This window comes from Mustela nivalis (assembly GCF_964662115.1).
Source record: "Mustela nivalis genome assembly, chromosome: 12".
Lineage (NCBI taxonomy): Eukaryota > Metazoa > Chordata > Mammalia > Carnivora > Mustelidae > Mustela > Mustela nivalis.
This window is the reverse complement of record NC_139031.1, coordinates 22,187,820-22,201,070: the sequence shown is the minus strand read 5'-3', so window position 1 is coordinate 22,201,070 and position 13,251 is coordinate 22,187,820. Positions and strand designations below refer to the sequence as shown.

General features: G+C 44.4%; 1 protein-coding gene and 1 long non-coding RNA gene across 3 annotated transcripts in view; both read right to left on the bottom strand.

Moving 5' to 3' along the window:
* The window catches only part of TNPO3 (transportin 3), an 86,180-nt gene extending 85,605 nt beyond the window's left edge, over nt 1-575 (bottom strand). The window contains exon 1 of one of the 2 annotated variants that reach the window (XM_082694015.1): nt 52-575. In XM_082694015.1, the coding sequence (XP_082550141.1) occupies nt 52-171 (120 nt within the window). In that variant the 5' untranslated portion in view covers nt 172-575. The remainder of the gene's footprint in view (nt 1-51) is intronic. The other variant, XM_082694016.1, reaches the window with a different exon arrangement.
* Nucleotides 576-649: 74 nt separating this feature from the next.
* Nucleotides 650-13,018, bottom strand: LOC309845744. Its single transcript, XR_014301490.1, has 3 exons — nt 12,520-13,018; nt 9,473-9,638; nt 650-856 (listed from the first exon to the last, which is right to left on the bottom strand). It is a non-coding gene; the product is annotated as an uncharacterized lncRNA (long non-coding RNA).
* Nucleotides 13,019-13,251: the final 233 nt, after the last annotated feature.

The following is a 13,251-nucleotide window of genomic DNA, read 5'->3' as shown; positions in this document are numbered from 1 at the left end:
TACCACCCCGCCTTGCCCCGCGGCGCAGAACGGCCTCGCAGGGCCCCTCACCGAACGCTGCAGCTCCCCAAGCCAAAACGAGGCGCGCTCCTTTCCGCTGGGATCTGGGTCGTGGTAAAGCGCCTGCACTGCCTGATATACGAGCTGCAAAGTCGGCTTTGCCCCTTCCATGGTGGTGGCAGTGGTAGCGGCAGCGACGGCTTGGGCTGTTCTCCCGAGGCTTCTCCGGTTGCTCCGCCTTCAAGCTTCCTCACTGTGTCGGCCACGGCCGCTCCCTGACTGGCGCCATCTCCTCTTTGGCCGTTACCAGGGCAGAGGGGTTCCCGTGCAAGTTGCCCCCTCGGAAACAGAGGTTAGATTGTATTCGGGTTCCTGGCTTTTTTTCCTGTCCTCCCACTAGACTCCACACTTCTGGGTTCAGACGCCAATACTCGCCTCCTCACCCACTGAATTGCCCTCAGAAGTCTGTCCCCGCGCCACACAAACCACGCAGTATACCCAAGCCGCGTTAACCCGGACCGGAAGCTGCAGCACCAATACCTTTGGCACACTTCCGCCGGGTGCAGCTCAAACACCCTCCTTCCCGGCACGCCTCCTCCTGTCTCCCCGCCCCCTCCCGGAAGTGTCCCTGTACGGCCAGGAGCCGGGAAGAGGCAGTCGCTTGTGGTTCTCTTGGGGACTGTAGCGGTATGACCCACGTGTGTTCCATACCTGCGCCGCTCTTCCTCCCTTGGCAGTGGGTCCGAGGTCTATCCAGGGATCTTTTCTGACGCCCTTAGACAAGGCGGCTCAACTGTGCAGTGTCCACAGTACTGGACATGCAAAGATGACTGAAGACAGGTTGTCTGTGTGGACTCTGGTGGATGAACAGACACGTAATCAAGCAATGTGCAAAACTGAAAATATGTGCTGCACTGAGATGAATCCAAAACGCCTACAACCCCTGCTCAGCCCCTTGTCTACTAAGTTCTTAACCCAAAAAAGTAGTTTATTCTATTGCTCAGGACACTCTGAACTCCATAGGGTCATTTATATACATCTTTAGGGTCATTTACACATTGAATTGAATTTTTGTGTCTGTCTTTCCGAATCAAAAACCAATGCTCTAACAGTGCTCAGTTCACAAAAGAAAATAAGAATCCTGGAATCTGCATGCTGAAGAAATTTTGGACAAAAGTATGTTACTGGATTTCGGAACATTGCTGCTAGTCCTTTGCAATAATAAATGCACTATTTGATGAATGCTTAAAATGTGAAAAGCACTGTAGTATCTGATATAATCCTTTTGACAGGTGCACCAACTAAATCCCCATTTTATTTCTTTATTTTTGAAGATTTTATTTATTTATTTGACGGAGGGACAGGGAGAGAGAACCCAAGCAGGGGGAGCAGGAGAGGGAGAAGCAAGCTCCCTGCCTGTGGGGCTGGATCCCAGGACCCTGGGATCAGGAACTGAGCCCCAAGGCAGACACTTAACCAATTGAGCCACCCAGGTGCCTCTAATCTCCATTTTATAGAATAAGAAGTAGGTAATGTACTTTGCCCAAGGTTACACAGTTCTTAAAGTCAGAATTTGACTGCAAATCAGTTTCACTACGACAAAGCCTGTTAAATAATACAATTCCTATCAGCCTGTGTATTCGTTTCTGAATTGCTATTGTCAACATATCTGAATCGCCAACATCATAATGAAAACAGTATTACTGCACAGAATTGATATAATTTCAGACAAAAGAAAAGAAACTTGATACTCTGGCAACCTAATTCATCTATTCATTCAGAAAAAAATTGGATCATTTTTGTCTCTGTCCTCATGGAGTTTATAGTTTAATTGCAATTCATTTCAAAACAATTTAGGGGGGCACCTGGGTGGCTCAGTGGGTTAAGCTGCTGCCTTCGGCTCAGGTCATGATCTCAGGGTCCTGGGATCAAGTCCCGAATCGGGCTCTCTGCTCAGCAGGGGGCCTGTTTCCCTTCCTCTCTCTCTGCCTGCCTCTCTGCCTACTTGTGATCTCTCTCTGTCAAATAAATAAGTAAAATCTTAAAAAAAAAAAAAAAATTTAGGGTGCCTGGGTGGCTCAGTGGGTTAAAGCCGCTGCCTTCGGCTCAGGTCATGGTCTCAGGGTCCTGGGATCGAGTCCCGCATCGGGCTCTGCTCAGCAGGGAGCCTGCTTCCTCCTCCTCTCTCTCTCTCTCTGCCTGCCTCTCCATCTACTTGTCATCTCTCTCTGTCAAATAAATAAATAAAATCTTTAAAAAAAAATTTAAAAGTTTTGTGAATATTCACAAGCTAAAGAATGATGTTGAACCTACCTTGCACATAAATGAAAAAATAAATCCCAGAATCTAAGTGTAAGAGCTAAAACTATAAGACCCTTGAAAGAAAATAGGACTGTATCTTCATGATCTTGGATTAGGCAATAGTTTCTTAGATATGACACCAAAAGTGCAACAACTAAAAGAAAAATAGATAAATTGTACTTCATCAAAACTAAAAACTTTTGTGTGTCAAAGGGCACAATTAAGAAAGTGAAATAAGGAGCCTCTGGGTGGCTCAGTGGGTTAAAGCCTCTGCCTGGGGCTCAGGTCATGATCCCAGGGTCCTGGGATCAACCCCCACATCGGGCTCTCTGCTCAGCAGGGAGCCTGCTTTCCCCCTCTCTGCCTACTTGTGCTCTCTCTCTCTCTGTCAAATAAATACATAAAATCTTAAAAAAAAAAAGTGAAATGACAATCCACAAAATGCAAGAAAATTTCTGCAAATCATGTAACTAAAGGATTACTATCCAGGATGTATAAGGAACTCTTTCAATTCAACAATGAAAAGACCATTCAATTTTTTAAATAGGCAAAGGATTTGAATAGATATTTCTCCAAGGAAGGTACACAAAACCATAATGAGATCCTGCTTCATAATCCCTAAAATGGCTTAAAAAAAAAAAAAAGACATTAGTGTTGGTAAGAATGTGGAAAGACCAAAACCCTCACACACTGCTAGTAGGATTATAAATCGGTAATACTGCTTTGAAAAACAGTCTGGCGATTCTTCAAAAGGTTAAATTTACCGTATGACCCAGCAGTTCCATTCCTAGGTGTATACATACATACACTTGTACATGAATGTTTACAGCATTATTTATAATAACCAAAACGTGAAATCAACCCTAAGCCCACCAACTGATAAATGAATGAAGAAAATGTGATAAATCCATATGACAGAATATGAAATATTAAGGGAATGAAGTTCTCATCTGCAAGCCAAGGAGAAAGGCCTCGGGAAAATTTGGTCTCATCAATACGCTGACTCAGGACTTCCAGCCTTCCAACTATGAGAAAATAAGTCCATGTTATTTTAATTTAAAAAATAAAGGAATGAAAATAAAATCTTTAAAAATAAATAAATAAAGGAATGAAATACTGATATAAGCTACAGTGTGGATGAACCTTGAAAACATACTAAGTGAGGGGCACGTGGGTGGCTCAGTGGGTTAAGCCTCTGCCTGAGGCCCAAATCATCATCTCAGGATGCTCGGATCAAGCCCCACATAGGACTCCCTGCTCAGCAGGGAGCCTGCTTCCCTCTCTCTCTCTGACTGCCTTTCTGCCTACTTATGATTTCTCCCTCTGTCAAATAAATAAAAATAAAATCTTAAAAGAAAATACTAAGTGAAAGCAGCCAGACCCTCCCCCCAAAAAGGCCACACATGATATAATTTCATTAATTTGAAATACTAGAGTAGGCAAATCTCTAGAAACAGAAAATAGATTAGTGGTTTCCAGGGAGCAGGCACATGAGGAGAGACAGAATATTCTGGATTTAGAGAGTGGTGATGGTTGCACAACTTTGTGAATATAAAAACCATTTTTAAAAAAAAGATTTTAGGGCGCCTGGGTGGCTCAGTGGGTTGAGCCGCTGCCTTCGGCTCAGGTCATGATCTCAGAGTCCTGGGATCGGGTCCCACATCGGGCTCCCTGCTCAGCAGAGAGCCTGCTTCCCTCTCTCTCTCTCTGCCTGCCTCTCCATCTACTTGTGATTTCTCTCTGTCAAATAAATAAATAAAATCTTAAAAAAAAAAAAAAAGATTTTATTTATTTATTTAACAGAGAGAGAGATAGTGAGAGAGGGAATACAAGCAGGGGGAGTGGGAGAGGGAGAAGTTCCTGCTGAGCAGGGAGCCCGATGCAGGGCTTGATGTGGGGCTCAATCCCAGAACCCTGGGATCATGACCTGAACATAAGGCAGATGCTTAATGACTGAGCCACCCAGGCACCCCTAAGAATCATTTTATACATCTTTAGGATGAATGTTATGGTATGTGAATCATATGCCAATAAAATCATTATTTTAAAAAGTTTTGTGATTAGAATTCGTAAAATACCACGTAGATATTTGGCCAACATTTGCCAAAACGAACAACCCCACCCATAGTGTCCTACTCCTCTTCATGTCCTCAAATCATTGTCTAATATACAATGGGTGTATAGCAAATGTTTTAAATAACTTGTCTCCTTACTCTTTAGTCAGAAAAATCAATCTAGTTGCAACACTAAGTGGCTGGGCGAGAGAGCAAAAACAGAAGTAAGAAACTTGTAGGGGCACCAGTGTGGCTCAGTCAATTAAGTATCTGCCTTCAGCTCAGGTCATGATCCTGGGGTCCTAGGATCAAGCCCCCACAGTGGGCTCTGCACTCAGCAGGGAGTCTGCTTCTTTTTTTTAAAATTTATTTTATTTGACAGAGAGACAGAGATCACAAGTAGGCAGAGAGGCAGGCAGAGAGAGAGGAGGAAGCAGGCTCCCCGCTGAGCAGAGTGCCCGATGTGGGGCTCAATCTCAGGACCCTGAGATCATCACCTGAGCTGAAGGCAGAGGCTTAACCCACTGAGCCACCCAGGCGCCCCGGGAGTCTGCTTCTTGATCTCCCTCTACACTCCCCCTGCTTGTGCTTTCTCTCTCTCTCGGTCAAATAAATAAAATGTCAAATAAATAAGATGGTTAAAAAAAAAAAAAACTTGTAGTAATCCTGGTGAGATGTGGTGGCATAGAGTGACACAGCAGTGCTGACGGAGGGAGACATGGATATTTAAGGTGAATTTAGGAAGAACTTTGATATGGTGATTGAGCTTTCAGTTGTGATGACAAGAAAGAGAAACCAGGCTTCTGAGTATGGAACCCAGAAGAAAAAACAGCTTTTGTAGTAGTGGGGAGGGGTGCAAGGGTGGACATGATGAGTTTCATCTTAGCTACATTGAGCCCTGAGGCATTTATGAATGAGACAGTAGCATATCTGAGACTGAAGGCAGGAACTGGGGTGAAGATACAGATTTGAGAGTCATTATTATATATAGGTGGTGGGTGAACACAAGGAAATGGTTGAAATGAGCCAGGGAGAAGAGGGACTAAGGCAGAGCCTTACAGATAATCCCTAAAGGATTGGCAAGGAAGTAGAGGTTACAAAAGAGTAGCCAGAGAGGAAAGTGGAGAACCAGGAGAATGTCCAGCAAAGGAGTCATCTCTGAAGCAGCATCAAATGCTCCAAAGAGGTCAAATACTGTTCGAATAATACATCTGAGATAAAAGTTTAGAAATATTTGAAATACCTGGGGCACCTGGCTGGCTCAGTTGGTAGAGCATGTGACTCTTGATTTCAGGGTTGTTAAGTTTGAGCCTCATGTTGGGTATAGAGATTACTTAAAATCTTAAAGAAAGAGAGAGAGAAATATGTAAAATACAGAAAACTCTACAACTTCTGTCCTAAGGCACAATGGCCACCCTAGAAGCAAAAAGTTCCATGGGCCTGACCCCACTTCCAACAAAAAGGTCCTCTTCTTCCTCCCAGCAAAGAAATGTGTTTTTCTTTTTTTTTTTTTTAAGATTTTATTTATTTATTTGACAGAGAGAGATCACAAGTAGGTAGAGAGGCAGGCAGAGAGAGAGAGGAGGAAGCAGGCTCCCCGCTGAGCAGAGAGCCCGACGCTGGACTCGATCCCAGGACCCTGAGATCATGACCTGAGCCGAAGGCAGCGGCTTAACACACTGGGCCACCCAGGCGCCCCAGAAATGTGTTTTTCTTAAGGAAGCAGGAAAGAGAGGGTGTTTCTTTTACTCACTCGTGTTGAGCTTACCCAAAGGTGGAATATCATAGGTCAATAAACTTGTTCCTCTCTACTCCCAGCCAGTTGGGGCGATGGGGACATCCATGAAAACTTAGATCTGCCACGAGATGGTGCTTGTGACATGGGTGAACTTCAGTGACACCAAGCATAGATCATGGCCCATCCGGTTCTCCTTAGTTCTCTTCTCCCATCCCCTGACCCCTACTCCAGACTCCGAGGTAAGCCACTGAACTCACAAGCCATAAATGAAGCCTGGCAGAGGCCAGTGGTTTCCCTCAGTACCTATTCTTTTCTTGTTTGGGTTGTTCAACCTTTCCTAGGGTTCCCTGAATGGATGCTTTTTTTTCCCTTGCTGATTCAAACTGAGTTTCTGTCACCTGTCATCACAAGAGTTTTGATTAAACACTCTGCTGTCTTACTTCATTCAGGCTGCTATAACACAACACCACAGCCTGGGTAGCTTACATGACATAAATTGATTTTCTTGCAGTTCTGGAAGCTTTCTGGAAGTTCAAGGTCAGGGTGCCACCATGGTCAGGTTCTGGTGAGAGCTCTCTCTCTGGCTTGCAGGTGACCAGATTCTCTCTACGTACTCCATACAGAGGGAAAGACCTTGTGATCGTTCTCTCTTCCTTTTTTTTTTTTAAGATTCTATTTATTTATTTGGCAGGGAGAGATAGAGAGCACAAGCAGGCAGAAAGGCAGGCAGAAGAGAGGGAGAAGAAGTAGGCTCTACACTGAGCAGAGAGCCCAATGTGGGGCTGATCCCAGGATCCAGGGATCATGACCTGAGCCGGGGAAAAAAGCCGCTTTACTGACTGGGCCATCCGGGCTTCCCTCTCTTCCTCTTCTTTTAAGGTCAAAGTCATATTGGAATAGGGCACCACCCTTATGACCTCATTTAATCTTAATTACCTCCTAAAAATCCTATCTGCAGGTGCCGTCACAGCGGAGTGAGGGCTTTAACAAATGAATTTGGCGGGAAGGCAATTCATCCACAACATCTGCCTCTGCAGGACCTGGAGAGCCAGGAGAACGCCCTCCTATTCATCCAAAAGAACCAGATAACATCAGACTTCTTTGACACACGGATGATAGTAAAATCTCAAGCTGTGCTGACGCTCCAGGACAGAGATATGCTATGCTTAGCTAGAAGACAAAGGCCTCAGATTGGGTTTCATAGCTTCCTGCTAGGAACAGGCCGCCACAATTTTCTCCGGTACATAAAGAACACTTGGGGGGTAAAAAGGGGCATGCATAAGAATGTTTATCCCCGTGTGGTTTGCCCTCGTCAAAAATGAAAATATCCTAAATTTCCATTGATAAGGAACTGACCATTAGGGTATATGCATTCCTTAGATCCCAAGGCAGCCACTGAAAATTGAGTCAGAACTATTGTTAATTTTATTACGTATCAATGAGGGACAGGAGCAGAAAAATATTCACCTTTAGCCTAAAAGTCTGTCCTTTAGCCTGCAGAGTTCTGATAAGGATAAAACGTGTGTTGGTTGATACATTATAAAAAAACGACACGACTGCCTGTGCATCTCACCAATAGTTAATATGAGGCTGAATGAAAAGCACCAGAGAAATCTTGCAAAAGTAGTTTTACGAGTAGGAACTCAAAGACATTTATGATCAAATATTCCTTGCATGTCCCCTCCTCCTTGAGCACTGCGTATATAACCACCGGCTACACACAGCAAAAGTGCAGCTCTTTCTGCCCACGGGTCTCGTCCCCATGCGATAATAAAAGCACCTTCTTGCACCGAAAACATCTCAAGAATTCTTTCTCGGTTCACTTCTGGTCCTGCATCACATATGATAGTGGTATTTTGGTTAAACAGAAAAATATCCTTATATATTTAGAAATACAGACTAAATTATTTAAAGGTGATATGGTACCAAAAAAAAACATATATCTGGTCTTTGTCCCCAGTTCCTGTTATGCTACTTTAAAAAGTCTTGGAATTTCCCAAGTGATAAGACTATCTTTGTTGTTATAATGAAGGGACTTAGGGTGGCCCTCGAGATGTGGGTTGGTCACCACAGAGACCAATTCAAGTTTTGTAACTTTGGGCCCAACTGACCTCCTAAAAGGAAAAAGGAGCTAGAAACTGAGTTCAGTGATATGACCACTGATTTAATCAATCATGCCTAGTAATGAAACCCTGATCAAAACTCTGGACATTGAGGGGTCCCTGGGTGGATACCCCAAGCGTCTGACTCTTGATTTCACCTCAGGGTCCTGATATCAAGCCCTGGCTTGGGCTCTATGCTGGGTGTGGAGCCTGCTTTAGATTCTCTCTCTTTAGCCCTCTGCCCCTCCCCCACCGCCCTTAATGAAAAAATAACAAACAAACAAAAAACAAAAAAAAACTCTGGATATTGACTCTCAGGGGAACTTCTGACAACACTGATGCGCCTAACTCCATGGAGAGCTGGACGTGGCAGCGCAGTCTTCTTCTCATGCTTCACCCCATGAAGAATGTAATAGAACTTGAATCGTGAATGTTGCACTTTCCTGAGTTCCGTGAGTTGTTCTAGCAAATTACTAAACCTGAGGGGATTATGGGAACCCCTAAATTTGTAGCCAGTTGGTCAGGAGTGCAGATGGCCTGGACTACAGCAAGGCTGACATCTGAAGTAAAGGCCATCTTGTGGGAGACTGAGCTTCAGCCCCTGGAGTCTGATAGTAACTCCCGGTGCTTAATGTCAGAATTGAATTCTGCATCCTGTCCCCCCGCCCGCCACACACACACAGATGAAGGAAATACAGCAACACATGTTAACAATTGTGGGGCGCATGGGTGGCTCAGTCAGTGAAGCGTCCGCCTTCGGCTCAGGTCACGATTCCACCGGGATCCTGGGATCCAGCCCCATGTCGGGCTTCCTGCCCAGTGGGAAACTTGCTTCTCCCTCTCCCTCGGCTCCCCCGACTTGTGTGTGCTCTCTAACTCGCTCACTAGCTCTACCTTAAATAAATAAATGAAATCTTTTTTAAAAATGTTAACAATTGTTAAATGGGGACTGGTAAAAGTGTCACTCTCTCATTCTCTCTACTTTCTATATGTTTGAAATTTTCCAAATTAAAAAAAGAAAGTCAAAACTTGGGGGGAAAAAATCAAAGATGTCAGAAAATCTTACTAGAGCCTCTGCCTTCAGCGCTGGGTCATGATCCCAGGGTCCTGGCATCAAGCCCTGCACTGGGCTCCCTGCTCAGCGGGGAGCCTGCTTCCTCCTCTTTCTCTCTGCCTGCCTCTCTGCCTACCTGTGATCTCCATCTGTCAAATAAATAAATAAATAAAATCTTAAAACCAAAAAAAAGAAAGAAAGAAAGAAAGAAAGAAAATCTTACTAGAAACAGAAGCAGGGATTCCCGGGTGGTTCAGTTGGTTAGGTGACTGCCTTTGGCTCAGGTCACGATTCCTGGGCGCTGGGATCGAATCCCGAAATGGGCTTCTTGCTCAGCAGGGATCCTGCCGCTTCCTCTGGTGCTCCCCCTGCTTGTGCTCTCTTTCTCTCTGACAAATAAATAAATAAAACATATTTTTTTTAAAGTTAAAAAACAAAACAGAAGCAGGTTGTGCTCAGCATGTGAAAATACCCATTGATATAAAATTATATCTCTATTTGTGCACAGGCAAGAAGACGGGTCTGTGAGGATATTCACCAAAATGTTAACAATGTTTTTTTTCTAGTGATGGGATTTTGAGTGGTTTATACTTTCTTATCACCACTTGATATATTCCAAATGTCTTCATTTTTTTGGCTACTCCTTCCATTAACATGAAGGCTCTGTGCAAATAGGGACTCTGTTTTGATCACTGTCATACCCTCTGTGCTTTAAATGCTAGCAAATGGCACACTCACAACAATTATTTTTGAATGCATTAATAATGATTATATAAATTGAATTTTCTTTATATGATTATTTACATTTTTAACCAACATATTTTATCAAAAACAACACAGCTGGGGTGCCTGGCTGGCTCAGTTGGTAGAGACCCTTCATCTCAGGGTCATGAGTTCAAGCCCCAAGTCCGGCAGGGAGACTAGTTAAAAAAAGAAAATAAAATAAAGTAAAATAAAATAAATAAAAATATGGGGGCACCTGGGTGGCTCAGTCAGCTCAGTATCTGACTCCTGATTTCGGCTCAGGTCATGATCTCAGGGTCCTGAGACGAAGCCTGACATGGGGCTCCACTCCCTGCTGGGAGTCTGCTTGAGATTATCTCCCTCTCCCTCTGCCCCTCCCTACCTCTCTAAAATAAATAAATAAATATTTTGAAAAATAATAAGAAATGTAAAAATTTTAAAAATTAAAATACACCACAGGGGCGCCTGCGTGGCTCAGTGGGTTAAAGCCTCTGCCTTCTGCTCGGGTCATGATCTCAGGGTCCTGGGATGGAGCCCCGCGTCGGGCTCTCTGCTCAGCGGGGAGCCTGCTTCCTCCTCTCTCTGCCTGCCTCTCTGCCTACTTGTGATCTCTCTCTCTGTCAAATAAATAAATACAATCTTTAAAAAACAAACTAACACACACACAAAAAAAACCCACCACAGCTGCCTTTCTCCCTTCCCCCCAAACGATGACACTATATAAACTCAAAGAAGTCATAACCATCAGGGACCAGTGTAGATTCAATCTTGGTGGCTATTTGCCAAGAAAAAGCTGCACATCATGAGCCTTTCCTGGCCCTTCTCCTGACTACTCAACCCTTAGGACACATGTTCTAGACCAAATGCCTTCAGCTTCACAACCTGAGATAGCCATAAACCCAGCATTGGACAAATCTCTTTCCCCTTAGTTAAACTCACATTAAGGGCTTACGTGCTGAGGACAGCATCTGCCTTTGGCTGGCTCTCCACTCAGAGTGCCTTCAGCCCTGGCCAACTTTTCACCCGATTTTACTTGCCAAACAAATTCAAGCTGGTGGAAGAGGCTGGGAGAGGGGGTTGTGAACAGATATCATGAATTTCTTTTCTTTTCTTTCTTTCTTTCTTTTTTTTTTTTTTTTTTAGATCATGAATTTCTATGGAAAGATGAGAGCACAAATAAAGTGTTCGCAGTCTGAAGGAACCTTGTTTAAAGATGTTCTGAAGAGAGGTTCTGATATAATGGGGTGGGGAAGCACTGAGCAGGTTTGAATTTTTCTTAACATTAACAAAGTGAGATTTGTTTTATTTAATTTATTGTTGCTGTTGTTGTTATTTTGTGCCTGGTATCCTGCAGTTCAGATACCAAAAAAGGGAGATTTGTTTTAGCAAAGCACATCCACTACTGCTCAGAGAACCCAGGGGTAATGGAGAAAAAACATACACAGTTCCAGAAGGTTCCACCAAACTCCCCCAGCATCCACTCTTCTATCTCTTACAAAGTCTTCCTTCCTCTGTTGAGCTCTTCTCTTTGGAACCCAGCTTGGGGTAAGGGAAGTAGCTTCCTCCCAACAAGATTAATTTTTAGAAGACTTATTATATCCACATTTATTGACACTTAGCCCAGTTTTCCTTCAGGTTTTAAAGCAATGCATTGGGACTGGAGTGATCCAAATTGCTGCCCAACAAGGCTGAAAGGAAAATGCGCTTTCCTCACAAATGCAGAAGGCCCCCCAGCTGACTATAGGAAAAGAAAAAGAACTTTCTCTTGTGTGATGTGGTAGAAAGAGGCTTGTCCTAAAATCAGTCCCGGCTCCAATACCAGCACCACTTTTTTCTAGCCAGGTGACTCTAACCAAGTTAACTGCTGTACTAAGTTGGTCTCTCCTGCCAAAAGGGGCCCTGAGAGTTACCCATCATGCTCAAGCAGGACCCAGGAAGATCAGGTGAAAGTGCTTTAGAAAGGCTTAGTGTAAACAACTGTTAAAGTTATTAAATACCGTTTTACAAATATGTGAAGTCATGCAGTCTCTTCTGGTTTTATGGAGAAACTTAGAAACCACAGGTTTTTACCCCAAACCAACAGACTTTGCAAATACTGGAGGTACCGTGAGTTTAATGAGCCGCCCAGGCAATAAGTAAGCCAGAGGCTTGGTTACCTCACCAGCTCAGCCCCTGTAACCACTGTAACATGGACCATGCTGCCTGTTTCCCCCTGCCCCCCACTTCCCTGGGCTCTTGCTTCCTGAAGAACTTAGGTGCTTATTTTTTGTTAAAGATCTTATTTATTTGACAGAGAGAGAGAGAGATCAGAAGTAGGCAGAGAGGCAGGCAGAGAGGAAGCAGGCTCCCCACTGAGCAGAGAGCCCGATGCGGGGCTCAATCCCAGGACACTGAGATCATGACCTGAGCTGAAGGCAGAACCTTAACCCACTGAGCCACCCACGTGGCCCAGAACTTGGGTATTTAGATCCACCTCTGACTCTCACTTTCCCGGCCATTCTGCTTAGCAGGCGCTGAGAACATAACCTGTTCTGATTCCAAGCAGGTGCTTCTAGGCTGCAGGGCCTCTTTCCAAATGAGGAAGCCTTACGTCTTCATTCTTGTCCTCCAGCCTTCTAGATCGCTCTACAGCCTCAGACATTCCGACTTCCCTCTTCCCCCAAGGCCTAAATAATTCACTTTCCAGGACTCCAGCTTCCGTGGCTGATCCCTCTTTAATTGTCACGGTCCTTTAATTTTGGCCTGGGGTACCTCCTTAGACCAGTGAAGTCAGAAACCCTTCGGCTAGGTCTGAAGGTCCAATTGAGGCACTTTGAGGTTCCCAGGTGATTTTAATATGCAACTCCGTTAGTAGTCACGCCTTCATTTCGCTATGCAAGTTTCTCAGCAGGGGAGCTACTGACATTTGGGGAAGGACAATTCTTTGTGTAGTTCTGACCAACTATTGTAGAATGTAGCACACGCATCACAGTGACAACCGAACCTGCATCAAATACCCCCATTTGCTAGTCTCGTCTCCTTCTTGCACGCCCCCCCAAAAGTGAAAGCCCTTCCCTTCCTGCCCCAGGCCTCAGGTGACCAATTGTTGTAGTTGGCTCAGGACCTAGGGGTTTCCCAGGACATAAGACTTTCAGTGCTGAAACTAGGAAAGTCCCAGCTAAACCATGATGCTTAGTCACCCTAGATTTTCTTCTGTCACCACCCATAAAGGTCATTGCTTTTTCTTCCATCTCAACCCCACCTTCCTCCATTCAAAGA